General features: G+C 58.4%; 4 protein-coding genes and 2 non-coding genes across 6 annotated transcripts; 4 read left to right on the top strand and 2 right to left on the bottom strand.

Annotated features, from left to right (window-relative positions):
* Positions 1-2974: 2974 nt before the first annotated feature.
* SHFL (shiftless antiviral inhibitor of ribosomal frameshifting) lies at positions 2975-7368 on the top strand. Its single transcript, XM_045045347.1, has 8 exons — positions 2975-3283; positions 3781-3904; positions 4099-4148; positions 5395-5433; positions 5624-5773; positions 6103-6206; positions 6337-6491; positions 7062-7368. The coding sequence occupies exons 1-8, from the start codon at positions 3263-3265 to the stop codon at positions 7289-7291; spliced, it is 873 nt and encodes a 290-aa protein (XP_044901282.1). The 5' UTR covers positions 2975-3262; the 3' UTR covers positions 7292-7368.
* ANGPTL6 (angiopoietin like 6) lies at positions 7327-13707 on the bottom strand. The gene is made up of 6 exons (XM_019817244.3): positions 13478-13707; positions 10267-10849; positions 9393-9570; positions 8649-8836; positions 8299-8569; positions 7327-7768 (listed from the first exon to the last, which is right to left on the bottom strand). Exons 1-6 carry the CDS (start codon positions 13705-13707, stop codon positions 7578-7580), a joined length of 1641 nt encoding a protein of 546 aa, XP_019672803.3. The 3' UTR covers positions 7327-7577.
* A 2048-nt stretch (positions 13708-15755) lies between these two features.
* On the top strand, positions 15756-22844 carry LOC101093001 (suppressor of SWI4 1 homolog). The gene is given in 13 exon segments (XM_023245152.2): positions 15756-15890; positions 16008-16178; positions 16680-16781; positions 16985-17035; positions 17140-17310; positions 17968-18044; positions 18246-18353; positions 18455-18578; positions 18690-18768; positions 18879-19008; positions 19085-19245; positions 19328-19414; positions 21505-22844. Coding segments are annotated over 13 exon segments (2403 nt in total). The 5' UTR covers positions 15756-15872; the 3' UTR covers positions 22629-22844.
* On the top strand, positions 16829-16915 carry LOC111559649. The gene has a single exon (XR_002740773.1). It is a non-coding gene; the product is annotated as a small nucleolar RNA SNORD105 (small nucleolar RNA).
* LOC111559654 lies at positions 18092-18171 on the top strand. The gene has a single exon (XR_002740778.1). It is a non-coding gene; the product is annotated as a small nucleolar RNA U105B (small nucleolar RNA).
* Positions 22842-26961, bottom strand: EIF3G (eukaryotic translation initiation factor 3 subunit G). The gene is made up of 11 exons (XM_011288997.4): positions 26849-26961; positions 26667-26713; positions 26096-26179; positions 25902-25990; positions 25694-25753; positions 24766-24870; positions 24483-24672; positions 23659-23766; positions 23419-23555; positions 23228-23334; positions 22842-22944 (listed from the first exon to the last, which is right to left on the bottom strand). The coding sequence occupies exons 1-11, from the start codon at positions 26866-26868 to the stop codon at positions 22929-22931; spliced, it is 963 nt and encodes a 320-aa protein (XP_011287299.1). The 5' UTR covers positions 26869-26961; the 3' UTR covers positions 22842-22928.
* Positions 26962-27575: the final 614 nt, after the last annotated feature.

The following is a 27575-nucleotide window of genomic DNA, read 5'->3' on the forward strand; positions in this document are numbered from 1 at the left end:
CATCTCTTCAAGTAGGAAACTTCTTCACCCTTCAGAGAGCCTCAAGTAAGTTCCTGAACCTGTTTTCCCATTGGTAATATCACCCACCCCCGCACCCCACCCCACCCCCCGCAACCCCCCCCTCACCAGGTTACCGCGAGGATCATATGAAATACATAGTTTCAAACACTTCTCACAGTGTTTCAAAGTGTTAGGACTTCAGCTCAAGAGGTACCTCCTCCAGGAAGCCCTCCCTGAACACCCTGCCCCAGGTCAGGTTCCCATGTTGTCCCCCTTTCTCATGGACCCTTCAGTTACTACTCTTTTTTTTTTTTTTGGTATAGATCATAAATATAATAATTACTTGTGATATTATCTGCTTCATGTTTCTCTTTATCATTAAGACCATGAGTTCTGGAAGGGCAGAAATGGTGCCCAGCACTTTCTGTCAAATTAATGACTGTATTGAACAGTAAGGACTCGGTCTTTTTTTTTTTTTTTTTAATGTTTATTTCTTTTTGACAGAAAGGAGGGGCAGAGAGAGAGGGAGACTGAGGATCCAAAGCGCAGAGCCAGACGTGGGGCTCGAACCCACAAACTGTGAGATCATGACCCGAGCCAAAGTCGGACACTTAACCAGCTGAGCCACGCAGGTGCCCCAGTTAATGGCTCAGTCTTTGACTCAATTATACCAACGTGTCAGAGGCTGCACTTCTTATCAGTGTTATCAGCGCATGTATCTTCTCCCTTTCCACACCTTTTTACGAAGACAAAGGATGAAAGGCAGTAATGCTCATACCACACTGTACAAACAAGCCACACTGTCAGCCGGGCCAAGATGGTCACAAAGCTCAGTGAACTGTTGGTGGGTAGACAGCGCCCCCATGTGATCGCTGGAAATGTTTGTTTTTCTGTCCATCTACAAATGCCCCAATTCTACAAATGCTCCGGTTGTATCGGCTGTTTGTCCTTCCAGATCAACTGTCTAATACTCTGCATCCTGAGAGACTGGCAGAGTGACTGGCTCCCTGTTCTCCTTGCCTTCCGGTGCAGCCAGAGACGCTCCAGCAGGAGATGGGAGGATGGGAATGGGCAGAAGGTGGGGTCTTGATTCCCTCGCCCTGAATATAAACTGGATCTAGTGACTTGATTTTAACACACAGAGGGTAGCAGTGGAAGGGATGCTGTGTGACTTCCAACACTAGGTCATAAAAGATACACCTGGCTTTTCTTCTCTTGTTGGGTCACTTGCCCTGGGGAGGCCAGCAGCCAAGTTGGGGGCATACTCAAGCGACCCACATAGGGAGGAATTGAGGCATCAGGCCAACAAGCACCCACCAGCCAGCCATGTTGAATGAGCCATCTTGGAAGGAGACCCTCCAGCCCCAGTCAAACATTCAGGTGACTGCAGCGCCAGACCAAAATCTTGACTATGATATTTATGAGAGACCCGGAGCTAGAAAGCACAACAAAGCCACTCCTAGATTCTCTGATCCACAAAAAACTATATGAGACAGTAAGTTTATTGTTTTAAGTCACTGATTCTGGGGATAATTTGTTATGCAGCAAATAGAGAACAACTACAACTGGTCACAACAGTCCCACGCTCCTACCTCAGGACCTTTGCACTTGCTGCTTATTCTGCCTACAACTCTCTTCACCCACCTCCTTTTAGGTCTCCCCTCAGAGGTTACTTGCTACCACCTTCCCTGATCCCCCCCTCCCCCTTTACCCATACTCTTACCCCAGTTCATTTTTCATTGTAGCACCTACTGTCTTCTGTCCTATTACATATATCTTTCTTGTCTGTCTCCTCCGCTAGAATGTCAGCTCTAAGAGAAAAGGGATCTCTTTTGTTCGATGCTCAGTGCCTGGAACAGCGCCTGGTGTAGAGTAAGAGCACTGGCCATTAGGAGAATCTAACAGATCCGATTCATGTTGGATCTGGATCAGCCTCCTACCTGTTTCCTGTCTGCTTGTCACCCACCCTGGCTGTGACCCCTCTCTCCAGTGGGTAAGTAGTAATAATATACTGTACATAATATGTATATACTGTGTATATGTATAACAAGAGAGCCCCTCCATGCCTCCCCACTTCCCTCAGGATAAAATCCCAGGTCCTCTATGCAGACTACAGGCCCCGCCCCCTGCCTGAAATTCCACATCCAGTCGCAAAGAACCATGAACTGTTTATATTCACTAATAGTTTCCAGGTGGGGTGCACAGACCCACAAACAAAGCTTCGGAGTTCAAGTAGAAGACATTAGAACACCTATACTTTTTAATCTCCATTTTTGCTTGTTTGTTAAACAATATCTTTATATAATAGGGGCCCCTGGCTGGCTCCGTTGCTGGAGCATGCGACTCTTGATCTCAGGGTCGAGAGTTCAAGCCCCACCTTGGGCGTGAAGCCTACTTAAAAAAAAAAAAAAAAAAGAAAAGAAAAGAAAAGAAAAAAGTTCTGGCCAAGAGCATTCTCAACCTTCCGATTTACAATGCAGATTCCTGGGAACCCCTAAACAGTCGACTGCTGCCGCACTCCTAGGGACCAGCAACCTGTATTTTTAACAAGCATCTTCCCCTTTGTCCAACTACCTGCTCCTTTGGCAGAGGCACATAGTAGGTGGCCCAGTGACTAGTTTGCCTACCCCACGCCAGGTGCTACTAAGCGTCCTACCCGGGGTCTCCAAGCCTGGCAAACACACATACTCAGGATGTAGCCACTGTATCAACCCATTTTACAGAGGAGTAAACTGAGGTTCAGAAAGGGGATGTAGCCCCGTTAAGAGACTCAGAGCTGGTAGGGGGCCCAGGTCCTAATTAGCGCCTGGTTCCTGCGGGAGGAGAGGAGAGGGTTATCAAGTGGGGGAGCGCGAACTGAGGGGGACACGGAGATCCAAGGCGGCGTTCCGATGCGGCCCCGCCCCCACGAGGGACGTGAAGACGCGGACCCCGCGCAGCGTGGGGACATGTGACCGACTGCAGAGGCCGCGCCGCCTCCACCGCCCGAGGTGCGCGCGCTCCGCCGCAGGGTGCAGACCCCTGGCTCCCGCCTGGGTCTGGGGCGCAGGAGCAGAGGCGGAGCCAGGGCGGAGCCAGAGCGCCCCGTCCACCCCCCCCCCCCCGCAATCGAAAGCGAAAGAGGGGGCCGGGAAGGAAGGGCGGGGCCGCCCGGAGGCCCCGCCCCCTGCCCTGCGCGGCTGCTGGACCGACGGGCGCGCCCGGGTAGGGGGGCTCTGAGCGCGCAGTGCGGACCCTCGCGGGAACCTGCGCCGCCGCCACCATGTCTCAAGAAGGTGTGGAGGTAGGAGATGGCTACGGCTGGGCCGGGGTCTCTCAGGAGACTCTGGGGAGGGGCCGGGGGCGCGGAGGGGGCTTCGCAATTTCTGGAGACTCCATCCGAAGCCTAGACCTTCACCCTGGCTGGCATTGGCTCCCCTCAGAAAGGAGAATGACCGCCACATCCCCCAGAGTGAAATGCGGCCTCCTCGAGGAAAAGCGGGGGCTGCAGGGTCAAGGGTCAGGAGCCAGAGGTTACCTGGCTGGCCTCCTCCCTTAGTCTGGGACGCTCGCCCCAGTCCGCTCCCTCCCCCAATGCCCTGTGGGGACTTTGGCTTTTTCCAGGAAATGCCGTAGAGGGATGGCGGGGGGGAGGGGGAGGGATTGGGGCGGGGGGGGGGGGCGGGGGGGAGAGGCCAAAACCGAGGGTCAAGTTCGGGCTGGGAGAAGGATGCCTAGAGATGGGGGAGGGGCGATTGCTCCTCTCCTTACCCGATCGGAACCCCCCTGTGCCCACCCCAGCTGGAGAAAAGCGTCCGGCGCCTCCAGGAGAAGTTTCATGGGAAGGTATCCTCCAAGAAGGCGGGGACTCTGATGAGGAAATTTGGCAGCGACCACACCGGCGTGGGGCGATCCATCGTGTACGGTGAGCAGGCTGGGGTCCCGGTCCTGGTAGGGGTTGGGCGTGGGGAGCACGCAGGAGAGGTGTGGTCTGTGTTAAGGGTAGGAAGAGGCGCTGAGATCATCTCCTGGGGAGGGTCTATACTGGGACTCTGGGGACCCTGAAACTCCCACAAGATCCTTCAAGGACCTTTTACTTACACTTACTCTCCCCACCAGGGGTAAAGCAGAGAGATGGACAGGAACTGAGTAATGATCTGGATGCCCAGGTAAACTGCCCCCCTCCCTTCAAAGGATGGGGTGACTGGGGAGGGGGAACAGAAGGGACCTGGCCTATCCATGATGAGCCCCTTCTGTGCACCACCAGTCCCCAACTCACGATCCACATTGACTTATTCACCTTTCAGTAATGTGTTAGACCAGGGAGACTCAAGCTGTAAGCACTCATTACATGTTGATGACGTTAAGTAGGGGAGAGAGACATGAAACTAGGCAGTGAAATGAATCAGGATTAATGTCATTGTAGAGGACCCCTGGAGGTCAGGAAAGGCTTCCTGCAAGAGGGAATAGAGTAAGCAAAGGACACACATTCAGGCTGGGATAAACAGGAGATGGGAAGGAGAGAGGGGCTGGGAACCCCATGTAACAGATGGATGGATGGATGGATGAAAGGCTTTGAGGCACAGGTGCAACACGGTCACTTGACCCCTTAAATGACTTTGGTGGCTAGTGCAGTGTGGATTCCACCTCTTAGAGTTGCTAAAGAGTGTTAACAAAGTACACTATATTCTTTACAGTTACACATGTAAAGGGTATGTTAAAAATAATAGGAGGGGCCTCTGGGGGGGTGTGGCTGGTTCAGTCACTGGAGCATGTGACTCTTGATCTCAGGGTCATGGATTTAAGGCCCACGTTGCGTCTGGAGCCTTCTTAAAAATTTAAAAAATGAAAACAATACTAGGAGAGAGCGCTGCAGTGGGACTTCCACATGTTGTTTTGAATTTCATCACCCTATTGATCCATTGAGACAAGTCCTATTATTTACCACGTCCATTTTACAGATGAGGAAACTGAGAGAGTGACTAAGTCACTTGCCAGGTGACAGAGCAAGCAGGCAGCAGCTGGGATTTAAACCTTGGCCACCTAGGATCAGAGCTGGGCTCTGAGATGCCCCTCATCAGGGATGCGGCTCGTTCTGCCGCGCTCCCTCAGGGTGATCTCGGGCAACCCCTCTCCCAGCTCAGAGCCTCGGTTTCCTCCTCTGAGCAGTGGGGATAATAGGTGTGTCCCCTCCCCTCCCCCTGCTCTCAAGGCTACTCTAAGGATAACTGAGGTCATGCGCCTGGCCCTCTAAAAGTGGACACTGGTCAGTCAGCACCTCCTGAGCTAAGGACACCCTAATCACATGGGGCCAGGACCCTGCCTCCCCACGCAGGAGCCCCGCCCCCAAGACACATTGGTAAAAAAGAGGTCTGAGCTGCATCCCCAGTTTCTGCCCCTGATGTCTCCACCCAGGACCCACCAGAGGATATGAAGCAGGACCAGGACATCCAGGTGGGTCCAGGGTATGGGATGGGGGAGGCAGAGTGAGGAGGACATTCCCAGGGGATGGTGGGGGATGTCCACGGACAAGAGGGAGAGATGTTACAGGGGCGGGAGAGGCGACATATCTGTAGAGGAAAGAGGGCTGACGTGTTTATGTTCGTGGAACAGGCGTGACCATCCTCTTGCCCCCATCCTGCAGGCCGTGGCGACCTCCCTGCTGCCACTAACAGAAGCCAACCTCCGCATGTTCCAGCGTGCGCAGGAAGACCTCATTCCGGCCGTGGATCGGCAGTTTGCCTGCTCTTCCTGTGACCATGTCTGGTGGCGGCGCGTACCCCAGCGGAAGGAGGTGATAACCTGATCCCCATCCTCAGTATCTGAACTTCTGACCTAAGAATATCGACCCTTGACCCTTGACCCGCAGTCTCAGAGCTCAACCTCCATCTCAGACCCCGCCCCCCAACCCTGAGTTGGACTTCTGAGCTCCTCCCTGACCCCAGAGCCTGTCCTCTGACTCCACAGTTCGACATCTACCACAGAAATCAAACCTGACCTCGAAACCACAACCCCAAGTCGGGCTTCTGAACCCCCCCTGATCAGTGGTGTGCACTGTGGCCAGGGTCAAGCTACCGGGGCTCACCTCTGACCGCAAGCCTGCCCCCCACTCTGCACACCCAGGTGTCCCGGTGCAGAAAATGCCGAAAGCGCTATGAGCCGGTGCCTTGTGACAAGATGTGGGGCGTGGCTGAGTTCCACTGCCCGAAGTGTCGGCACAACTTCCGGTGAGGGTGCTGACCCCCACCCCACCCTCCTCGCCCCCTCCCCCCCACCCCCAGCCCTGCCCTTCCCTTCCCTGGTCCCACCCTGTCCCGGGCCTCACCTTTGGACCCTCACGGCCCTGCCCGCCCCCAGGGGCTGGGCACAGATGGGGTCCTCGTCCCCCTGCTACGGGTGCGGCTTCCCCGTGTATCCAACACGGATCCTCCCTCCACGCTGGGACCGGGACACGGACCGCCGCAGCACCCATACCCACTCCTGCTCGGCCGCCGACTGCTACAACCGGCGAGGTGAGGGCCTGCCACGTCCCCGTGACCTCCCTCGCTCTGGGCGGTCTGTGTGACCTTGACTCCTGGGACATCCGCCTCCCGGGCCTTAAGTACCAAGGTCTCTGCCTGCTTCTTCCATGTGCCTCCTAAGGCCTCAGTCCCCAAAGCTACGTAGCTCATCCCGTGACATCGGCCTCTCCTTTCACATCTTCCACGCACCGGCCCCCCATCGATCTCCAGGCTCCAACACCAGACCCTCCCCCTTCTAATACCCATCTCCCATGGCGTCAGCCACATTCCGTGCTCTTGCCCCTGAGACTGAGTGGTTCCCCCTGTGTCCTCGTGACCTCTGCCACGGTCTCTGTCCTTGGTTCCTGTTTTGTCTTCTGTAGTCTCAGGTGATGCCCATGTCCCTGGGTCTCTAGTGGCTTCAACACCTGCGACTTTCATCTCTGAATTTCCTGTAGGTCTGGCCCTACGGCCTGTAGCCTCCGCCCCTCCCCTCCCGAGTCCCCATGGCTGCAACCCCTTTGCCCCCAGAGTCTTACGTGGGCCTCAAGCTCCATGACCTTAGAACCTCTTCCTCCCCAGAGCCCCACGTGCCTGGGACATCCTGCGCTCACCCCAAGAGCCGGAAGCAGAACCACCTGCCTAAAGTCTTGCACCCCAGCAACCCCCACATCAGTAGTGGCTCCACTGTGGCCACCTGCCTGAGCCAGGGGGGCCTCCTGGAGGACCTGGACAACCTCATCCTGGAGGACCTGAAGGTGGAGGAGGAGGAGGAAGAGGAGGAGGAGGGCGAGGGTGGGCATGGGGAGTGACCCCGGACAGGTGCAGATGCAAACCGGACACAGTCTGTGGATATTTTGTGTTGTTATAAAATATGAGCTCAAACTGAGATCTAAATGCCCTCGAGGAGCCATTTGGGTCTGCGACATTGGCAGGGGGATTCCTGGGTCCCGTTTTCAGGACCCCGGGGAGCAGATTCACAACAGGAGAGTGTGTGGGACGGGGCCCACGCTAAGTCACAAAGCAGGGGTAGCCAGGACGACTTGGGCTCCTGCTGACAAACATCCTCTGGGACCTGGGGGACAGATGGACAGACGGTCACAGCCTCAGGGGCCGGATCAGCATGGCAGCCTTCTTGAGAGAGTAAGCCCCGCCACGAAACTCAGCCCAGTAGACTCCATCTTGGTAGCGGCTGCGGTAATGGCCACCACGGTGCCACACGCCATTGAGGTTGGAGTGGGCACAGGCATGGTACCACCAGCCTCCCCGCTGGTACAAGGCACAGTTACCTGAGGAGAGAGAAAACCCATGTCCTCTTACCAGAATAAAAACCTCTACGAGCATCTCAGCGCGAGGCTTTTGCCACGCATCCCCTGGCCCTTCCCACTCTTAGTGAACGCGACCCTGATCCTCTCTCCTCACCAGATTAAGAGCCCTGGCCCCTTTCTTTTTTAGAGTAATAACTTTAATTCCTTCCCTATCCCCCTACCAAAGTACACGTTATACCTTTTCCACTCTTTCTGAAAACTAGAAGCTCTACCTTTATCAAGGGAAAAATCTTCCCTACTTCCTTTCTGGAATAAGACTGCTAGCTTTCCTTGCCTTTCACCAGAACAGGGGGAAGCAACTGCCTCATGAAAGAAGGAATCGAGGCTCTCCGTCCCCTCACCAGAATAAAAGTCCTCCCCTCTGTTCTCTTGCTTACCCTGATCCTTACCAGAGGGAAGTGTCACTCCACTCTTTTCATTCTTTGCATTCCCTCCCTAGGAGTCCCTCCTCCCCTGTCCCCACTCCCCACCAGAATAAGAGCTCTGCTTACCAGAATAGGAGTCTCGATCCCTATCCACGGTGCTGAAAGGCTTGTCATTGTGCCAGGAAAGAGAGTCTCCAGCATCTCCATGGTACTGGCCAAGCCGTAGGCGATAGTGGTCACTCTCAGGCTCCAGGGAGAAACCATCATAGTGGGCACGTGCACTACGCCCTCCCCAATCCTCCAGGAGCACCAATAACTCATGGTCCCCACGGCTGGTCAGCTGATGCACAGGTTCCAGACCCAGCCAGTATTCTCCATCAGGCTGCCCGAAGCCCACCTGGCAGGACAGGAAAGTCAGCAGGTCAGAAGCAGGTCCCCTCCCCGACACAGCCCTGCCCCTGCCCGCCCACGCCCACCTTGTAGTGCTGCCAGGTGGTGAAGAAGTTGACAGAGCCATCTTGCCGCCTTTGGATCACAGTCCAGCCTCCACCCTCCAGCTGCTGCTCACACCACGCCGACCCCACGTGCCGACCCAGTCGCAGTTCATACACACCACTCTGCCTGTGGCCTGACCGGTGGGCCTCTGCACAATCCTGCCATGGGCCTGTGGGTACAGAGATAAGGGGAAGGCACAGCCTGGACCAACCAACCCCTTGTTGGTATATAGCTCTGCATTCTTCTCTCATCCCCTCACCAGAACAGCAGTCCTGCCTCTCCCATTCCCTGGCCAAAATAAGAGCCCCAGTACCCATGTCCTTACCTGAGTTAATACTCTGGGTCATTCTTTTCTCGCTACAGCAAATGTGGAGCCTGGGGTACTTAAATCCTGGTTCTAAAGCCTCACCAGAGTAGAAATCCTGAACATGACCCTCTGAGCTCGCTTAAATTCTTACCAATAAGCAGTCCTAAATTCCCTGTCCCCTCACCAAAAGAAAAGCCTTTCCTTTCCTATTTTCATACCACAGTAAGGATCTTGGTCTTTATCAGGATGAGAGCCATGGCTCCTTGTTCGATCACCAGAATAAAAGCATCCTTTCTTCCAGTCCTCTTACCATGAGAGAAATCTGCCATTAAAATCCTGGCTCCTGTTTCCATCTCCTCACAATGCACTGGGAACTCCCTAGCTTCTCACATCCCCAACATTCCTGCCCTCATCTTACCTGTCGGTTTGGTGGGGACAGCAGGGTGCCCTGCAGGCACAGGAGAAGCCAAGGGCCCCTGCTGTCTCAGGGTCTGGTCTCTCAGGGGCTCTGGAGCCGGGTCTAGCCTCCTGCTGGTATCATTAATGCCACCCACCAGACTGACAGGAACCACAGGCACCAGGGGCGGTGGCAGGACCTGGGGTGACCAAGAGACTCAGATGTGATTGCACTAGCCTTCAGTTGAAAAGACACTGGGCCCCTAAATCTCCCAACACCCAGATGGGTGGATCAGGCAGGGGCACGTCCCAGCCCTAGAATGGATACTTCCCAAAGCCTAACTCTAGCTGTCAAGAGCAGCGCGGAGCTTAAATTCCTGCTCTGGTGTTCACAGCTTAACTTATCTGACTCTGACTCTCCTTTTCTGTAAAGTATTGATGGTAAGAGTACCTCCAACAATGAGTATTAGCTTACTGAATGCTCCCAACAGCCTTGTGAGGTATGGGTTGTCACGGAGCAACAATCTTATTCAAAATTAGGGCCAGCCATGTTCCAGAATTAAAAATAATATAACAGAAGTTAGAACAGTAGCACAGGGTCTATATTTATATCACATAACACCTCCCTAACATGGATCCTTGGTCTTTACGTAATAATATGCTTGATTACAGGCACTATGAATATTTATATTAAGTGGATAAGTAAAGACTTTAGGTAGTCGCCAGTCGCGTTCTGATCCAAATGAGCTGTGGAAGGAGAAGTAGGAATCTGGTATTTGGAGCTTTTCGGATTTCAAAACTGCGTTTCAGAGATCGTGCGTGGGGTTGCAAGAGCCCCATCTTACAAATGATGCAAACAGGAAGTGGCTACGATTCCTGGCCAGCTTTAAGGTTACCTGCTGCTGCCCACCCGTGCCCCCCGGGCACAGGCGCTCCAGGCGGGCGATGAGGCCACTCTGCTGGGTGACCAGCTGCGCCAGCTCCCGGAACTTGACATCCAGCTGGTGGAAGCGGGCGGCGGCGCGCTGCGCCTCGGCTGACACGTTGAGCACGCGCTCCCCAAGCAGCGCCAGCAGAGCAGCGGGCTCCGCCCCCGGTCCTGGACCCGCCCCCGGCCCCGCCTCGTGCTGCAGCTGCGCGCGCAGCTGGCCCAGGCGCGCGCTCAGGCCGCGGCTCTCTTTGCGCAGCGCGCGCACCTCGCCGGCCACGGCGCCATCCGCCGCCGCCAGCCGCTGAAGTTCGCGCAGCAGCTCCTCGTGGCGGCCCACGCGCATGCGCAGCGCTGCCACCTCGCTGGCGTTCACGGCCTCCGCGGCCGGGCGCGCGGCGGACGGCCCGCTCCAGCACACGGCGCCCGTGAACTTCTGCTGCGGCAGCACGAAGGTGTAGGTGCAGCGCGGGGCGCCCGCCCGCGCCCACGTCGCGCCCAGCAGGAGCAGCAGCTGCAACGTGCGCAGCTGAGGCGCCGACATGGCAGACCTGAAGGCAGAGGACGAACAGGAAGGAGGGGAGTCCCGGGAGCCTAGCCGGGCCCCCAACTCTCGGGTTGCGCCAAACCCGCGTTGCTCCAGGTCCCCGCCCCCAGGCTGAGATGCCCCAGGGATCCCACCCTGGCCTTTCCACTTGGTTCCCGGAGCCCTGCGGGACAGCATGTCATGCATTCATTCATTGAGTGCTTGCTGTGTGCCAGCCACGGTTCTAGGGACTACAGTATGGAACAAAACACAAAACTTCCTGCCCTGATGGGCAAGAAACAAAATTAATAAGCTATAGGGATTAATAGAGTGTATTTGCCGGTGTTAAGATAACAGGAAAACAGATGTGGAGATCTGGGCCCTGGCAATTTGAAAGGAGGGAAGACCTGGGGGAGGTAAGGGAGGAAGTAATGAGGATATCTGGGGAAGAACCATCCCTGGCAGGGGGAACAGCACATGCAAAAGCCCTGAGGCTAGACCGTGCCTGATGTATTAAAGGAACTTAAGGGGAGGCAGGAGCAGGAGAACGGGTGAGAGGGGTGAGGTGGGGTGAGAGATAAAGTCTCACTAACTCAGTCTAGTAGCAGAGGCCCCATCTCCCCAAATCCCAGAGTCATTCCTGTCTCCTCTTTTTTTCACAACAGATCCAACCTATCAGCCAGGCCTGTCAGCTCTTCTGTTTGGACCCTGAATTCCTCCACATTCCCCCATGCTCACCCCCCACCATGATCCCAGCTCAAGACACCATCTGGATTTCTTTACATCAGCTGCCCCCCAGGCCTCCAGTTGTCTGCCATCGGCCTCTGGTCTGTTTCTCCCGCAGCTGCCAAAGAATCAGGTCATGTCTCTCCTTTTCCTAGAGAACCTTTGTGGCTCCCAGCTCACTCAGAGCAAAAGTCCAAGTCTTCCCGTGCCCCCACAAGGCCCTGCACCCTCTTCCTGTCCCCTCCCTGCCCTCCTCTCCCACTCACCCCTCACTCACCGTGTTCGAGGCACACTGGCCTTGTTGCTCCTCAAACACACCAGGCACAGTCCTGCCTCAGGGCCTTTGCACTTGCCCTTTCCTCGGTCTGGAACCTTCTTCCCGGAATTTTAACATGGCCTCCTCTCTCTCCTTACTCAGGTCTTAGCTCAGATGTCCCCTCCTCAGAAGCCCTCCCTGACCACCCCCATTTAGCATTGCTCCTCCTGGGCACTCTCTATCACAGTCCCGCTTTGTCATTTTAGCATTTGTCTCCCTCTGGAATTGCCCCGTTTGTTTGCCGGTGTTTATTATCTGAGTTCCTCCACCAAAATATCCACTCGCAGAGGCTGAGCCTGGGTTTTGTTCAGTGCACGCCCCTCAACACTCACATGCCCCAGCTCTGTCGTACCCTCCCAAGTGTTGCCCCGCTCACACAGGTGAGCTCCTATGCGTGTACTGTGGCCACCTCCCTGGCTCCCCTTGTCTTCTCTCTTGGGGTTCAGCCACTTGCAGCCTCTCAGATGAGGACACGCAGGCCTCTCACACGCACTTGCCAGTACTCAGAACACGTCTCCCACGTCCACACGTCACCCCGGTCTGCCCCAAGTTCCACTGTGTCCAAACCCACATGTCCGGGTGGCCACACGCACGGGCAGGTGCCTCTGAGGTCTTCGAGGTCACACACATCACCTTGTTCACACATTCGGCAGACGCTCCTTTCGTGCCTATTGTGTGCCAAGAGCTGGTCCAGGCAGCGGACCCGCCCAGGACCAACACAGACAAAATCCCTGCCCCCAGGCAGCTGACGTCCTGGATGGGAAGACGGATGGTGGGTAGGTCAGAGGGTGGTAAGTTGTGAGAACACTTAAGTGGGGATGCGGCTGGGGGTTCTGGGATGAGAGGCCTTTTTTTTTTTTAAGATTTTTTTAATTTTGAGACCGCAGGCACGCGAGCAGGGGAGGTGCAGAGAGAGAGGGACAGAGGGAGAGACAGGATCCCAAGCTGGCCCTGTGCTGTCGGTGCACAGCCCGATGAGGGGCTCGGTCCCATGAACTGTGAGATGGTGACCTGAGCTGAAATCAAGGCGAGGATGTTCAACTGACTGAGCCACCCAGGTGCCCACGGGGGCCGTCTGAAACAGAGGGGTCAGAACTTACTAAGAAGAGGACACTTGAGCCAAGACCTGAAGGAAGAGACAAGGGTAAGAGCATTCCAGGCACAGGAGAAGCAAGCCCTGAGCTAGAGCCTTTGAGGTGCCCAAGGAATAGCAGGGAGGCCCGTAAGACTGGAACAGAGCGAGCAAGGGGGAGAGCAGGAGGAATGAGAACAGGGAGGGGATGGGGCCAAGCGTGCAGGGTCTCGTGGGCCCCAGAAGGACTTGGGCTTTCACTCTGAGTGAGGTGTGAGCTCCAGAAGGTTCTGAGCTGGAGAAAGGCATATTTGCTATCATATATGCACACCAAGCCGGAGCTCTCCCTGCCCCCTCCTCGACGACACCAGGCCCCCCACGACAGGGATGGACCACACCCCTTGGAGCCAGACTACATGTGTAACATCCACCACCTTCCAGGAGCTCAACCTGGGGTGCGAAGGAGGCCTGGAGAAGCCCGGGTCGCCAAACGGGTAAAATCGGCCTCCCCCTGTCCTCATGCCCTCCTTCCCTCTCACCGCTCACCTCTCGGGACCAAGACCCTGAGTCCAGCAAGGCTTGCAGCAGACGAGAAGTCCCAGGAGGAGCTGAGGGTCCAGGAGGAGCCTCTGAGTGAGGAAGGGGAGAGGCTGGTGGGAGAGCAGGAGGGAGGAGGCTTGGTAACCACCCCTGTCCTCCAGAGCTTGGAAGCAGAGCCGTGGTGCCGAGACCAGGAGCTCCAACTGTAAATATTTATCATTTCTTGCATGAGAACCGAGGCAGAATGGCCAGACCCCCTTGCCCAGGCCACCAGGGCCTGATAACACAGGTCAGTGCTCCGGATGTTCCCCCCACAGCAGAGCACAGAGCGTGGGAGGCTGCAGGCCCCGTGAGGCCGGGGGGGGGGGGGGGGGAGGACAGGGGGAGGACACAGACACACCGCAGAGAAAGACAACAGGAAACGTTGGCACCTGCTGCCGCCAGGCGTGCCTCTAAAATCCACACCTTCTATCTCATTTAGCCTTTGCCTTCACAACCTTTGTTCCCACGAAGCCTCGTTTTACAAGAGGGAAAACCGAGCCTGAGGGAGGGTGAGTGGTTTGCCCACAGCCACACAGCTGGAGAACGGTGGAACTCAGCCCAGGTAACTTGGCTCCCGCACTCACACACATATACCCTGACCCTGCCACACACCGTGTGCCCACAACAGGGCAGAAATCAAGACACACGGGTCCCCAGTGAGACAAACCACTGCACGGAGCCACAAAGGTAGGTAGACATGGAATCTGTGTGTGTGTCTGCGGATTTGCCCGGCACAGGCACATATGAAGACACGGCTGGAAACATAGCACAGATTCTGGCAGCGACACACACACACACACACACACACACACACACACACCACGACTTAAAGGAAAATACCCTGTGGGCAGAGTGGGGTCTCACACTGGCAAGCACAGAGGCGCTAACCAGGTAGACAGTGAAACCCTGGTCCCTGCCCACTTGCCCACCACAGTGTACATGTTCCCATTTGTCTCCCACGCACACTGTCACATCCTCAGGTCAAATCATGCAGGGACAGAAACCATGCGGTCATTCCTCAGAGGTACAAAGGGACCCCCATAGAGCCCCCCCAGAGCCTGGTCTAGGGTCTCCCACCTGCACAAAGGCCTCACTGACCTGCAGACACACTCTCAGGGAGCAGCCTCCTTCGCCTGGTTCCTACTGTCCTGAACTCGTAACCCGAGTGGACTCCCGGGCTGAAAGAGGAAATGGTCGTCCCAGATCTGAGAGAGGCTGCCAGGCTGGGCTCCAGGCCTGGGCTGGGGCCCCCCCACACTGGGCCCCTCGGCCCCCCACCCGCAGCCCCCTCCAGCTTCCTCCATTGGCAGCAGAGAAGAAACCTCATAAGTCACAGAGAGGGACTGACAGATGAGAGAGAGAGAGAGTACAAGAGACAGAGAAGGGGAGAGACATGGGAGGAGATGGACAGAAACGGTGGGGGGGGGGGAGTCAGGAAGAGGGATGAGAAGAGAGAGATGGGGATAGAGACATAAGAGAGATGGAAACTTGAAGGCAATGAAAGAGACAATTGATGGCAGAGACAAAGTGGGGCAGAGGGAGACAGAGATAGGAAGAAGACAAGGATAGGGAAGGGGAGACGGAGGAGGGGAAGAGGAGAAAGAATTGGGAAGGAGAGACAGGAGAGAGGAAGCAAATGGGGGAGGGGAAGCAGATGGTGGAAGGAAACCTATGGGACAGGAAAGAGACGTTGGGGGCGTCCCTTTTCCCCACCCCAAGGTTCTGGGGAAGAAGCCAGAGGCCTGAGGCCAAGACTGGGGCTTTGAGCGGAAACCGGGAGGGGGTGAGTTATTCACAAAGCGCCCGCCTTGCCCTGAGTTTCCAGAAGGTGATGTGGAGTTTCCATCTCTCCGCCGCAGACAGGGCCCCCGGGGAAGACCGCTGGCCCTCAGGAGCTGGGGGCCTATATACGTAATTGCTATGCTCTACCCATTTCTCTGGTTGTTCCCCAAGTGCCTGGTGCCTTTGTGCCAAGCATTGTGCATCATCTTTCTTAGTAAGTGGATCAGAAGGGAAATGAGTACCATCCTCTCTTTAGAATACTTGTAGGAGCCTCAGAGTGGATAAAATGGCTGTCAAAATCGCCCAGCTGGTATAAATGAGCCGAAGTAGGATTCGAACCCACAACTTATTTCTCCGAAGCCGGCGCCGCTTCGCTGAGACACTGGCCCCGCCCGGTTTCCATAGAAACAAGCACCAGGTGTCTCCGTAGCAACCCCTCTGTGGCTTTCTGCTCGCCTGGTGACGTCACCGCGCAGTTCCGCCTCACGTCGTCCACTCGCCGGCGCCGGAAGTGAGCGGCGCGGCGCCGGAAGCACCCGGCAGAAGCGTCCCAGCGGAGGAGTTGGCGGCATGGGGCAGTCGGGGCGGGTGAGGCGCGGCGGCCTGGGGGCGGGGGCGCGGGCAGGGCCGGTGGGGGACCGGTGGGGGGCGGGTGGGGTCCCTGCGGAGGCCGTGGCGCTGACCGCTCGCCTTTCGCCCCTGCAGTCCCGTCACCAGAAGCGTGCTCGCGCCCAGGCGCAGCTCCGCAACCTCGAGGCCTACGCCGCGCAGCCGCACTCGTTCGTGTTCGCGCGGGGTCGCGCGGGTCGCGGCGTCCGGCAGCTCAGCCTGGACCTTCGTCGGGTCATGGAGCCCCTCACCGCCACCCGCCTGCAGGTCTGCACCTCCCACCCCGCCTCCATCAGCCTTTGGCCCCGTCTTCGCCGCTACGGAGGTGGCTCCAACCGCAGAACCGCGCGAGCCTTCAGGCTCCCTGGCAGGAGAAGGGGACCTTTATGGGGACCATCGTCCCTGCCTCTTCGGATTTTGTGGGGCAGCTGCGAGGGGGCGCAGATGAACCCGTTTTGGCTGGATGTCTAAGACTGGTGGTTAAAAAGGGACTAGAGTTAGCAAAGCTAGAGTGGAAACTTCGGTTCTCTCAAAGGCCTGGAGAAAGTTAATTAACGTCGCAGGGCCCAGGTGGCTCATCTGCAAAATGGGCCAGGCACAGTAAACGAGCAAATTTAAGTCGGGTTAGTTCTAGAGGTCAAGAACATTCCACTCCTTTCTTTTTGCGACAGGTTAAATTCAAGAAGGGGCATAAGAGCTTCAGCTTACAGCCCTTGCTCGGGGAGAGGATACTTAACGATCTTTCCATTTTGTGTTTGTAACTCTCAGATACGAAAGAAAAACACTCTGAAGGATTGTGTGGCAGTGGCGGGGCCCCTTGGGGTCACACACTTTCTGATCTTGAGTAAAACGGAGACAAACATCTATTTTGTGAGTTAACACATCCACACCCCTCATCTTCCCCCTGCCCTCCTCCTCCCCCAACTCTCACGATGAACCCATATGCCTCTGAGTTGCCATGATTCTGGCTTCAAAGTAAACGCTCTGAAGAGATGGGGCGGAGGTTCCCACTCCCTGCTGCCTAGCTGGACACCTTGACTCTGACCAATCCTTTTGTTTTGTTTTTCCCGTAGAAGCTGATGCGCCTCCCAGGAGGCCCCACCTTGACCTTCCGGATCAATAAGGTAAGGGTCAGAGGTAATGAGGGCCATGTTGGGTAGAGGACGAATTCAGGGAGGGCGCCAGCCATGTGTGGCTGTCAGGCCTCACTCCTCCCCCCGTCCTGCAGTACACACTAATGCGCGACGTGGTCTCCTCCTTGCGCCGACACCGCATGCACGAGCAGCAGTTTGCCCATCCGCCCCTCCTGGTGCTCAACAGCTTCGGCCCCCACGGCATGCATGTGAAGCTCATGGCCACCATGTTCCAGAACCTGTTCCCCTCCATCAATGTGCACAAGGTGGGCTGGGCCTGGGGCGGTGGCAGGTGAGGGTGGAAGGGCGGACAGTAGGTACCACACGCAGGCCCTTGGCTTGTTTGCTCGGTCCTTGCCTCTCAGCGCGGAGGCAGAGCGCTCCGGCTCCTGAGGTCACATCTCCCTCACGTGTTCGTGACCCTGGGGTAAGAGACTCCCTCGTAAGCTTTCTTCCTCTCTGAAAGGTGGAGAATGATCCTGATTGTCCTTTATTTCTTGAGTGGGGATTGAGTATTAGCCTGAGCAGCGTGCCAGGTACTTGGGACACCAGTTGACGGATGGGGAGACAGACTGACAGAGGGGAAGTCATTAGTCAGAGGTTAGACGCAGAGGGCAGGACTGGGTTTTTTAAGCTGTCTGGCTCCAGAGCCCTAGTTCCTAATCCCTGGCACCAGCTGGTCTCAGGTTAGGCCTGTTCGATGCTAATCATCAGGGAGCAGTCCACCCACAGTGTGGACGGCTTCGGTGGGCCTCAGAACCAAGAACTCTAGCCAGTGCGCCTGCCACTCCATTAGTCCCCCCAGTGCCACATCTCCCTGCTGAGAGATTTCTGGAACAGGGCCAGGGCCTGCTGTGGCTCTAGCACACAGGGAAGTCCGTGGGCAGTTGACATGTTGCTGTGCCCTCGCCTCTCCCTTCCAGGTGAACCTAAACACCATCAAGCGCTGCCTTCTCATCAACTACAATCCTGACTCCCAGGAGCTAGATTTTCGTCATTAGTGAGTACTCTTGTTGAGGGGCGGGGGGAGGGGAGGAGGCAGGGCTTCCACGTGTGGCTGATGACAACGCTCCTGCTGAGGCTCTGTGATTGTCCAGTTTCAAAGTAAACGCCCTGACGCACTGTGGAAAGGGGAGGGGGGCAGAGCTGACCTCCAGTCTCAGGATCCCTAACCTCTCTTCTCACACTCTGGGTCTTGCAGTAGCATCAAAGTCGTTCCTGTGGGCGCAAGTCGTGGGATGAAGAAGCTTCTACAGGAGAAGTTCCCCAACATGAGCCGTCTACAGGACATCAGCGAGCTATTGGCCACGTGAGGAGGGCACCGGGTGGGGAGATCACTACCGCGCCGGAGACCCCAGAGCTTTTCCAGGAGCCTGGAATCTCCTACTGACCAGTGTGTCCTCTGCACAGGGGCGCCGGGCTGTCCGAGAGTGAGGCAGAGCCCGATGGGGAGCACAACATCACAGAGCTGCCCCAAGCCGTCGCGGGACGCGGCAACATGCGGGCCCAGCAGAGTGCCGTGCGGCTCACTGAGGTGAGGCCCAGCCCAAGGCAGGCCCAGGGTCAGAAGTGACTTCCTCTGTCAGTACCCCCCCCTTCCCCCCAGCCCTGAAGAAGGACTGACTCGTCCCCTATGTCCCTCCAGATTGGGCCCCGGATGACCCTGCAGCTCATCAAAATCCAGGAGGGTGTTGGGGAGGGGAACGTGCTGTTCCACAGTTTCGGTGAGAACGGGGCTGGGGAAGCAAGGGGCTGGGAGTCCAAGGCCCTCACGGGTGGGTCGCGAGGTGCACTGACACATCTGGGTCTCCGTGACCCATCTTTTCCCGCTCAGTGCACAAGACTGAAGAGGAGCTTCAGGCCATCCTGGCGGCCAAGGAGGAGAAGCTACGGCTCAAGGCCCAGAGGCAGGCCCAGCAGGCCCAGAATGTTGTGCGCAAGCGGGAGCAGCGGGAGGCACACAGGTGTGTGGCCGTGGGCCGTGCAGGTGAGGCAGGGTCTCAGGTGCAGGCCGCCACCCTAAATGATCTCTCCCTCCAGGAAGAAGAGCCTGGCAGGCATGAAGCGGGCGCGGGCGGAGGCCAGTGGGGATAGCGATGCCGAGGACCCCGGCGCCCCCCCAGAGGGGACCGGCCAGCGAGAGGAAGAGGAGGATGAAGCCGAGTATTTCCGCCAGGCAGTGGGAGAGGAGCCTGATGAGGGTATGTGGCAGGGGTTGGTGCAGCTGGGCACCTTGAGCCCGTCCCTGTGGCCTGGTGGCCTTGACGTGGTCTCTCCCCACAGACATGTTTCCGAAGGCAGCCAAACGAAGACGGCCTGCCGGGCCCCCAGGCAAGAAGCAGCGAGGAAGGGGGCAGAGGCCAGATCGAGGCGCTGACCGGAGGCCTCCAAAGGCCAAGGGCAGGCCCCAGCGGGCCCAGGCCAAGCTGGAACGCAGAGGAGCTGCCTGGGAGCACAGGCGGGGCCGAGCACGGCCACCTAAGAAAGCAGTTTGAGGCCAGGCTGGTGCAGTGGATGGAATGCCCCAAATTGGGGCCCAAGAGCCTTTGCCCTGGGCTTCCACCTGGGCCTCCAGGGGCAGCCCTCGGTTTCCTTTCATAAAGGAGCGGTTTTCTCCAACCTCCCACGCTGGTGAATGCTTGATTTCCCGTGAGTCTTGCGTCTGCATTGGGAATGGGGAGAGCTGGAGTCCCGTGGTAGAAAGCCCAGAGGCTTGGGGCCAGGAGCTTCTGGGAACCGGGCTAGGTTCGCGCCCACATCCTGAGCAGTGGACACGCAGGAACTGTTTTGCAGGTGAGGGCGATGGGCAGATGCAGTCTGGTGCCTCGGGGTGTCCTGGGCCCGTCCCCAGCCTAACCCCCCAGGTCCCCGTTACCTGCAAGCCAGTGACTGGGCTGCTCTGGAGGGCAAAGTGTGAGGAGGAAGGAAGCCGGGGGTGGAAGCGAAGCTGGCTGGTGTTGGCAGTGGGCGGAGCTGAGCTGCCAGCGCTGAGAGAAAGAGGGTGGGGCTGCTGGGAAGGAAGGGGCCCGCCACGCCGCTGGTTAGCTCGGCACCGGCTCGGCTCGGCTCGGCACCAGTGCTGGTGGCGCGGCTTCGGCGCTGGACCCGGAGGCAGGGCACGTGGGCCATGGCTGCTGCCACATCAGGTGAGGGTCCTGGCCCCTGTGGCGCTGCCCAGGACCGAGGCTGGGGGTAGCCGGCTCCTGGGAGGCAGACGGGAGGGACTTAATCACGTCTGGACAGGGACTTCCTCCCAGGGCGGAGATGGGACGAGGAGGCAGAAGCGTGGTTGGGGAAGCAGTCGCGTGGGGGAGGGAGGGCCGCTGGCACCTTGCACGGAACTCGTGGCCAGCCTGCTGGACAGACTGGGAGCAGGCTGTGCACCCAAAGCTGAGGCTAAGTTGGGTACATGAGAGGGAATCCATTCCAGATCTCTGTTCTGGTCCGTGCTGCTGGTCCCAGGCCTTGTTCTGGGCTCTGGGAAGCCAGTTGTGGGGCACTCCCTGCCCTCAGGAGAGGTCTTCTGGGTTGGGTTTGTTTTTTTGTTTTTTTTTTTTTCCCTCTCAACAGTAGTCAGATGGAAGCACAGGATTTGCAGAAATAAGGGGGACAGGGTGCAGTTGTGATAATAGAGGGTCAGAATATGCCTCTCAAAAAAAACCCTCTCAGGGCTAAAGACCAGGAGGTGAGTGGGGGCACTGGTGACTCAGGAAGAGAGAATCAGTGCAAAGGCCCTGAGGTGGAATGTGCCTTAAGGAATAGAAAGCCAGTGTGGGAAGAAAAAAACAAAGCTAGTGTGGGAAAGACATAGGGAATGAGTCACAGGGAGATGAGAGGGAGCAGCTGGACGGAGGTTTGCTCCTGGGGCCCCTCCGTGGCAGAGGTGAGCACTGCCTTTTCCTCCCAGTGAGGAGGGAGCCTCAAAGGTGAAAGCCACCTGATTCGGGTGTCTTTGGGTGCCCTCTGGAGGCCGTGGGGGGAACACGTAGGGAGGTCGTTGGGAGCTGGGAGGCCAGTGCCTCTGGCACTGAGAAAGTGACTGACTGAAGGTGGAGGCAGCAAGGCTTGATGGATTTGGGAGGGCTACGGTGGGGTTGGGGACTCCCCCGGACTCCCCCTCCTCCACGCAGGCCTGGTGGTTGTGGATTGTCATTGCTGGCTTATGGCTGTCACGTGAAGGCAATGACTACCTAGTTCTGGAATTCAGGACCCAGAGCAAGCCTAGTAGATATCACCTGAAAGGACTCGGGCTTCTGACGTTTCTGGGCCCAATTTCCTCCGTAAGAAGTTGCTGTGGCTGGTGTCCCCTCCTGGGCATGGGAAGGACTCCAAAAAAGTGTGTCCCCAGAGGGCTGGTGCAGCCCGCCACGTGGTACGTAATCTGAAGGACTGGGCTCTGAAGGCATCAAAAGCCACGCGAGGAGGGACGGCGCTCACTTGGTGACACCATCTGCCCACAGGTGCCATACCCTGCCCGACCAACTTCTCGGCCGCCGCCGATCGCGTCCTCGGTCGTTTCCAGGAAGACTTTCTGTGGCCCGCGCTGGTGGTTGAGTTCCTGGTGGCCGCGGCCAGCAACGGCTTCGCCTTATACCGCTTCGGCACGCAGGAGCGGCGCCCGTGGCACCCGGCCGTGGTCTTCTCCGCACAGCTGGCCGTCAGCGACCTGCTCTACGCCCTGACGCTGCTCCCGCTGGCCGCCTACCTCTACCCCCCCAAAAACTGGCAGTACGGGGAGCTGGCGTGCCGCCTGGAGCGCTTCCTCTTCACCTGCAACCTGCTGGGCAGCGTCCTCTTCATCACCTGCATCAGCCTGAACCGCTACCTGGGCGTCGTCCACCCCTTCTTCACCCGCAGCAGCCTGCGCGCCAAGCACGCCTGGGCCGTCAGCGCTGCCGGCTGGGTGCTGGCCGCCGTGCTGGCCGCGCCCACGCTCGGCTTCTCCCACCTGAAGCGGCCGCAGCAGGAGGGGGACTGCTCTGTGGCCAGGCCGGGGGCCTGCACCAAGTGCCTGGGGACGGCGGACCAGCGCCTCGAGGCCTACAGAGCCTACAGCCTGGCGCTGGCCACGGCGGGCTGCGGCCTGCCGCTGTTGCTCACCCTGACGGCCTACGGCGCCCTCGGGTGGGCGGTGCTGCGCAGCCACGGCATGACGGCGGCCGAGAAGCTGCGTGTGGCGGTGCTGGTGGCCAGCGGCATGGCCCTCTACGCCGGCTCCTACGTGCCCTACTACGTGACGCTGGTGCTCAACGTGTCCACCCGACAGCACTGGAGAGCCCGCTGCCCGGGCTTCGCTAACTCGGCCGAGGCCGAGGCGGCGCTGGATTGGAGGACCTACGTGAGCCACCAGGTGATGCGGGGCCTCATGCCCGTGGCCATCTGCATCCACCCTCTGCTTTACATGGCTGTGGCACCCAGCCTCGGCTGCCGCCCCGGTCCAGGAAGCTGCCTCGGCTGCGGGGAGAGCCAACCCCCCGAGGACGCCGGGAGCTCTGGCCAAGTCCTGCCCCTCAATGTCACAGCCACCCCCAAAACCTCGGGGTCCTAGTCCCCCGAGCTGAGCCGACGACCTGGCCTATTTTGAGCCACTGCCGCCTGCCCTGGAATCCATCTGAGAGCATGGCAGGCCCCAAACCGCCACTTCCTCCGTGGTCTACAGAAAGACCTGATGGGGGATTGAAGGTGCCCAGGCCAGGGAGGGCAGGAACTTCTGCCTGAAGCCCTGATCCCGGAGAAGGCTGGCCCCCACTAGCCACAGAGCAGGTGACTAGACAAGGTGAATAAACAAGACAGCACGTGACAACCGCAACCTCTTTATTGCCGGGAGCCCTGCGCTCGGAGGAGCTGCCTTCTGTGGGGGCCCTGGGGGCCGGTGGCTGCTGGCTTAGTTGGTTGACGGCCTGAAGAGAGAAACGGGTGGTGAGAACAGCCTGTGGGGGAGGAGTTCAGATCCCAAAAGGAATTCTAAGACTCCTTGCTACATACAACTGGGGCCTCCGTGGCAATGGGGGGGGGGGGGGGGGCAGGGTGCACAAGGCGCAGTGGGGCCTCCTTAAGAAAAGGACAGTAAATGACCCGTCCCTCGGAACAAGCTTGGCTATTAAACTGGTGCAGGGCCTACGGTCTGCCTGAGTGTTGGCTGTGACAAGGGGGCAGGAGGCAGGGGTGCAGAAGCGGTCTTACTTGGCCCACTCGACATTGAGGATGAGGTGGTCATATCCAAAGCCAGACACCCCGGCGATGGCACGTGCGGCATCCTCACGGCGGTGGAAGCTGATGAAGGCAAAGCCCTGGGGGGGGGGGGGGGGGGGCAGAGTCAGGGGCACAACCAGGCCAGGCGACCCCTTCCCCAACCCCCACAGCCACCAGCCCACCTTGGACTGGCCAGTGGTCTTGTCCTTCGCCAAGTAGATGCGAGATATGGAGCCAAAGGGCCTGAAGAGTTCCTGCAGGTCAGTCTCGCGAGTGTCCTCGGACAGGTTGGTGACACGGATGGTGGCGTTGTCGTCAGCTGGACAGGCAAGGAGAGGCAGCTGGTAAGAGAACAGCCCTCACCAGGCCCCGGACAAAGGATCGTCACGGGGGGAACGGGAGGCGCCCTCCCGCCGGCTCACCTCTGCGGTTGGGCTGCATAGACTCCCCGCGGCGGCTGGCCCCATCCCGCAGGCTCGGGGGCACGTACTTCCCGGTCTTGTTCTGGGCGGCCTGCACCGGCTCCAGCTCTGGAGGCCAAAGCAGTTGGGTCAGGCGCCACCCGGCGCAGATGAGGGACAGGCCCACCCCAGGATGCTGGCAGTTCTGGCCCCAAGCCGGGCCAGGCACCGTCTATCAAACTGCATGCATCTGGCCGGTTCTCAGGCCCCGTGGCCACATGGACATAAAGGTCACATTCAGGAAGTCCGAAGAAGCCACAGACGCTGATGCAACCCAAGGCAATCTTAGCTGAGGGCCAGAGGACTGCTCAGCTTCACAACACACGAACACGGCAGGGACAGTCCCCAGGTCCCACACACTCAGGCAAGTGCCACGTATGCTGCATATCAAGTCACAGGTGTAGAACTGTCTAGACACACACACACGTGCACACAGAGCCGTGGTCGTGTCTGTGGCAGACACGGCACACTCGAGTCCACAACAGAATCACAGCTGGCAAGTCTCAAGCATGTGCGGTGTAGACACAGCCGTGGAAAGCAACGGTCTGCCAGCCCCAACCAGAAAGGATGCACAACGTCACCAGCAGTCACCAACCCAGCCATGCTCTCTCACGCACACCCAGGCTGCAGCCAGCCTCGCGGTGCTGACGTGCGAGGACAACTGGCGAGGGGGACGGCCCCGTCCCCAGACGGCAGGTGAAGACCAAGGACCCTCCCGGAGGTGCACGCGGTCCTCCCCGCCCCCACCCCACGGACCGCCAAGCCGCATCCCCAGGCCCGGGCACCTCCAGGCAGCTTCTCCTTCTCGCCGGTGGACAGGCCCAGCTGCTCCGCCAACTCCTTCTGCATAGGCCCCAGAGTGTCCTTGTAGGGACAGCGGGTAGTCCAGTGGTCACCCTTGCAGATGCGGCAGGACACAATCTTCTGGCCCTTGAGCTTGTTCATTGGGTCCTCCTCTTCCTGGCAGTTCAGATCCTAGGCGGGCAGTCAGGGGACGCTCAGAGCGGGACTGCCACACCCCGGCCACCACCAACACAGCCACTGGCCCTGCCGTGTTGCCCCACTCACCTCTTTGCTAGTGATGAATGTCATGGACACATCGTCACTGACTGTGGTGGTGGCCACGTTGGGCCCCGGTGGGTCAAACTCTGAGTTCCCAAACTTCTTCCAGTTCTGGGCTCGGGGCGGGATGAGGGACAGGTTAAGGCCACGTGGGACCCCCTTCGCTGACATCCCAGACCACAGTAGCCTGTCGGGGCCTGAACCACATTCTTCGCCCTCCCCGAAAGCCCCCCCCGAGCGGTGACAATGACAGTTCCTGTTTCCTAGTGTGTACCACTCCTGGCATGTGCCGGGCCTCAACCTCATGCCGGCTCCAGGAGGCAGGTAGGGACAGCTCTCAGCCCCAAGTTCCAGATGAGAGAGCCAAGGCCCGGCAGGAAGCAGCCGCACAGCCAACCATTCCCGGGGACCCGTGACAGTAGGTGGGCCAGCTCCCACAGGAAGCGATGCTCAGGGGCGTGCAGGGGTCACCCAGACCATGAGGGGCCTTGAGCTAGTTAAACAAGCTAGGCCTTGGCCTCCTCCCCTAGAAGACGGGGACCACAAATGCTCCCCGCCTCCCAGGGTTGCTAGGGGGATCCGATGAGAGAACACTTCCCGCAGAGCACTTGGCACGGGGTCTGGCACAGAGAAAGGGCACAGAAAGTTGTGCCAAACGTATTTATCGTTACTTCTTCCCCAAGCGTGCAGCCCAGTCGATCAGGAACTGCTGTGACCACCTCAGGGGAGGGCTTGGCTCCGTTCCTCCTGGTGGACAAGCTGAGAGGACTGAGAATCTAACCCCATCGACTTTTCAGCGCCCCAGCAGAACACACACCGACCTCAGCCGTGCTCCAACACAATAGGTGCCTAAAACTAAAGGCACCAGAAAAAAGGTGCCTAATTCCTCTGAGCCAGCCCCGGGGGAGCCCCCGAGACCGGAGCAGGGTCTCACCTTCCTCCTCGCAACAGCCTTTGAGGCCTTCCGAGTCTCAATTCTGAAGGTACGAACGATCTGTGGACGGGAAGGGAGAGGCTCGGACTTCCCGTGTCTCTGAGGCACCTGGAGCCAGCCAGCCCAACCCACCCAACACCCACACGCCGTCCCCTCCCGGCGCAAGTCCCCCAAGAGCAAGGGCACCCACCTCCTCCACCAGCCTCACCTTGAACTTCTTGCCGTCCTCATCTATCTTGTACTCCGTCACCGTCTTAATGTTTCCATTGATGACCTCCTTGGGAGGCGGCAGCGGAGCTGGGAGAGAGGAGAGGTGAGGGAGCTGCGCCCCGGGGAATGGGGACCAGAAGGGAACACCGCTGGGGAGAGGCAGCCCCGAATGGAGCAGAGGTCGCCACTCACCTCCCGGCACTAACTCGGGTTCCGGGCTGGTGTCGCCAGTGGCCAGAGGGATGCCCTTGAGGAGCTCGCTGGTGACACATTTGTCTACAAATAGAGTGTGGGGAGGAAGGGTGAGCTGGAGGAGCGGGGGCGCCCGAGACAAAATGAAGGGCCCTTTGGGTGGAGGCCCACACCAGGAGCCCGGGAAGGCGGGACAAGGGCTGGGCGCTGGCGAAGAACTGCCCCGGGACAGCCGTGCCCGGACGTGGGGCTGGCTGGAGTAACCTCGAGCAACCGCAAGGATGGAAGTGGGGGCAGCCCATAAAGCCCTCCCGGCGCAGGCATAGAGGCAGGAGGCGGGCTGCTACAACTTCCTCCCCGGAGCAGCTACGAGGGCTGGGCGGTGGCACGGGAGGAGGGCCGGGCCAGCGATCATCTGGAACTGGCGATAGGCTGGCCCGGAGGATGGCGCGGGACAGAGGCCGCCGCGATGGGGCCTACGGGATCGGACCGCGGTGGCAGGGTCGGAGCAGGCGGCAGCGACCGGCCCGGGGGCTGGCTGAGGTGACCGGGGACGACCGGGCATACTCACCGTCCTCGCCCTCCTCCTCCACCTGGTCGGCCCAGCTGGGCTTCGAACTGCAAGAAGTTTGCGGAGGGGAGGGCTGGGTCAGCGAGGCCAGGCCCACGCCGCCTCGACGTACCCAGGCCCCGTGGTGCTCCCTAGGCCCCCCAGCCCCCCTCCCAGGGTTCGCTCCGGGACCCCCGACTCACTCAAAGTCTCCAGTCGGCATTTCACGAGCCTCTCCACGCAGCCCGATCCTGGGCCAGAGACCGGAAGTGAAGGGAGCACGAGACTTCCCGTGCCGCCTAGAGCGGCCCGGCCGCAGCGCCCACAGCGCCCTCTGCGGACGGAGGTGGAGATGCCAGCTGGGTGAGCCGCTGGGCGCGGGCCCCCAGTCTGAGCGGAGGAGCGGTCCATTTACCTTTGAGAAAAGTTTTTTAAAAACGTAATAACTATAAAGCTCACTTACTGAGAGCTTACTGTAGGCCAGGCACCGTGAGGAGGAAATTATCATTTTCGTTTTGCCGCTGAAGAAATCAAGGCTGGTCTTCCTAAGTCTGGGAAGAGTTTTCCTGATTCCAACGATCAAGATGTTCTCTCCCTCCTTTTCCATTTCATTCTCCCTCCTAACATTCTTGGCTCTCCGATGTGACCTTTTCCACTTATTTGTTTATTGCCCAACTCTCCCTTTAGAGTATTATTCTCAGTGGGAGCCACATGGCTCCCAAGGGGGCCAACAATAATTCTTGGCCTTAGGTATTACAATGGCTTGTGGCCCTCCAAAACCAACTCTTCTAGACAAGGCCTTTATTTTTTTTTTAAGTTTATTTATTTATTGTGAGAGAGAGAGAGAGAGAGCAAGAGCGAGCAGGGGAGGGGCAGAGAGAGAGAGGAGAGAGAGAGAGAATCCCAAGCAGGCTCCACGATGTCAGCCCA

Source organism: Felis catus, chromosome A2, assembly GCF_018350175.1.
Source record: "Felis catus isolate Fca126 chromosome A2, F.catus_Fca126_mat1.0, whole genome shotgun sequence".
Classification (NCBI taxonomy): Eukaryota; Metazoa; Chordata; class Mammalia; order Carnivora; family Felidae; genus Felis; species Felis catus.

What these genes read in the sequence shown, in the direction of transcription:
- EIF3G (XM_011288997.4), bottom strand. Translation starts at nt 26,868, where the DNA reads ATGCCGACTGGAGACTTTGA. An exon ending in TATGCAGCCCAACCGCAGAG is followed by an intron (nt 23,556 to 23,658) that starts GTGAGCCGGCGG and finishes TTGCCTGTCCAG; the next exon opens with CTGACGACAACGCCACCATC. An exon ending in AGACCACTGGCCAGTCCAAG is followed by an intron (nt 23,335 to 23,418) that starts GTGGGCTGGTGG and finishes CCCCCCCCCCAG; the next exon opens with GGCTTTGCCTTCATCAGCTT.
- SHFL (XM_045045347.1), top strand. Translation starts at nt 3,263, where the DNA reads ATGTCTCAAGAAGGTGTGGAG. An exon ending in GGGGCGATCCATCGTGTACG is followed by an intron (nt 3,905 to 4,098) that starts GTGAGCAGGCTG and finishes TCTCCCCACCAG; the next exon opens with GGGTAAAGCAGAGAGATGGA. An exon ending in AAGTGTCGGCACAACTTCCG is followed by an intron (nt 6,207 to 6,336) that starts GTGAGGGTGCTG and finishes GCCCGCCCCCAG; the next exon opens with GGGCTGGGCACAGATGGGGT.
- ANGPTL6 (XM_019817244.3), bottom strand. Translation starts at nt 13,707, where the DNA reads ATGCAAGAAATGATAAATATTTACAGTTGGAGCTCCTGGTCTCGGCAC. An exon ending in GCACGGGTGGGCAGCAGCAG is followed by an intron (nt 9,571 to 10,266) that starts GTAACCTTAAAG and finishes TGGTCACCCCAG; the next exon opens with GTCCTGCCACCGCCCCTGGT. An exon ending in TGTCCCCACCAAACCGACAG is followed by an intron (nt 8,837 to 9,392) that starts GTAAGATGAGGG and finishes CTGTACCCACAG; the next exon opens with GCCCATGGCAGGATTGTGCA.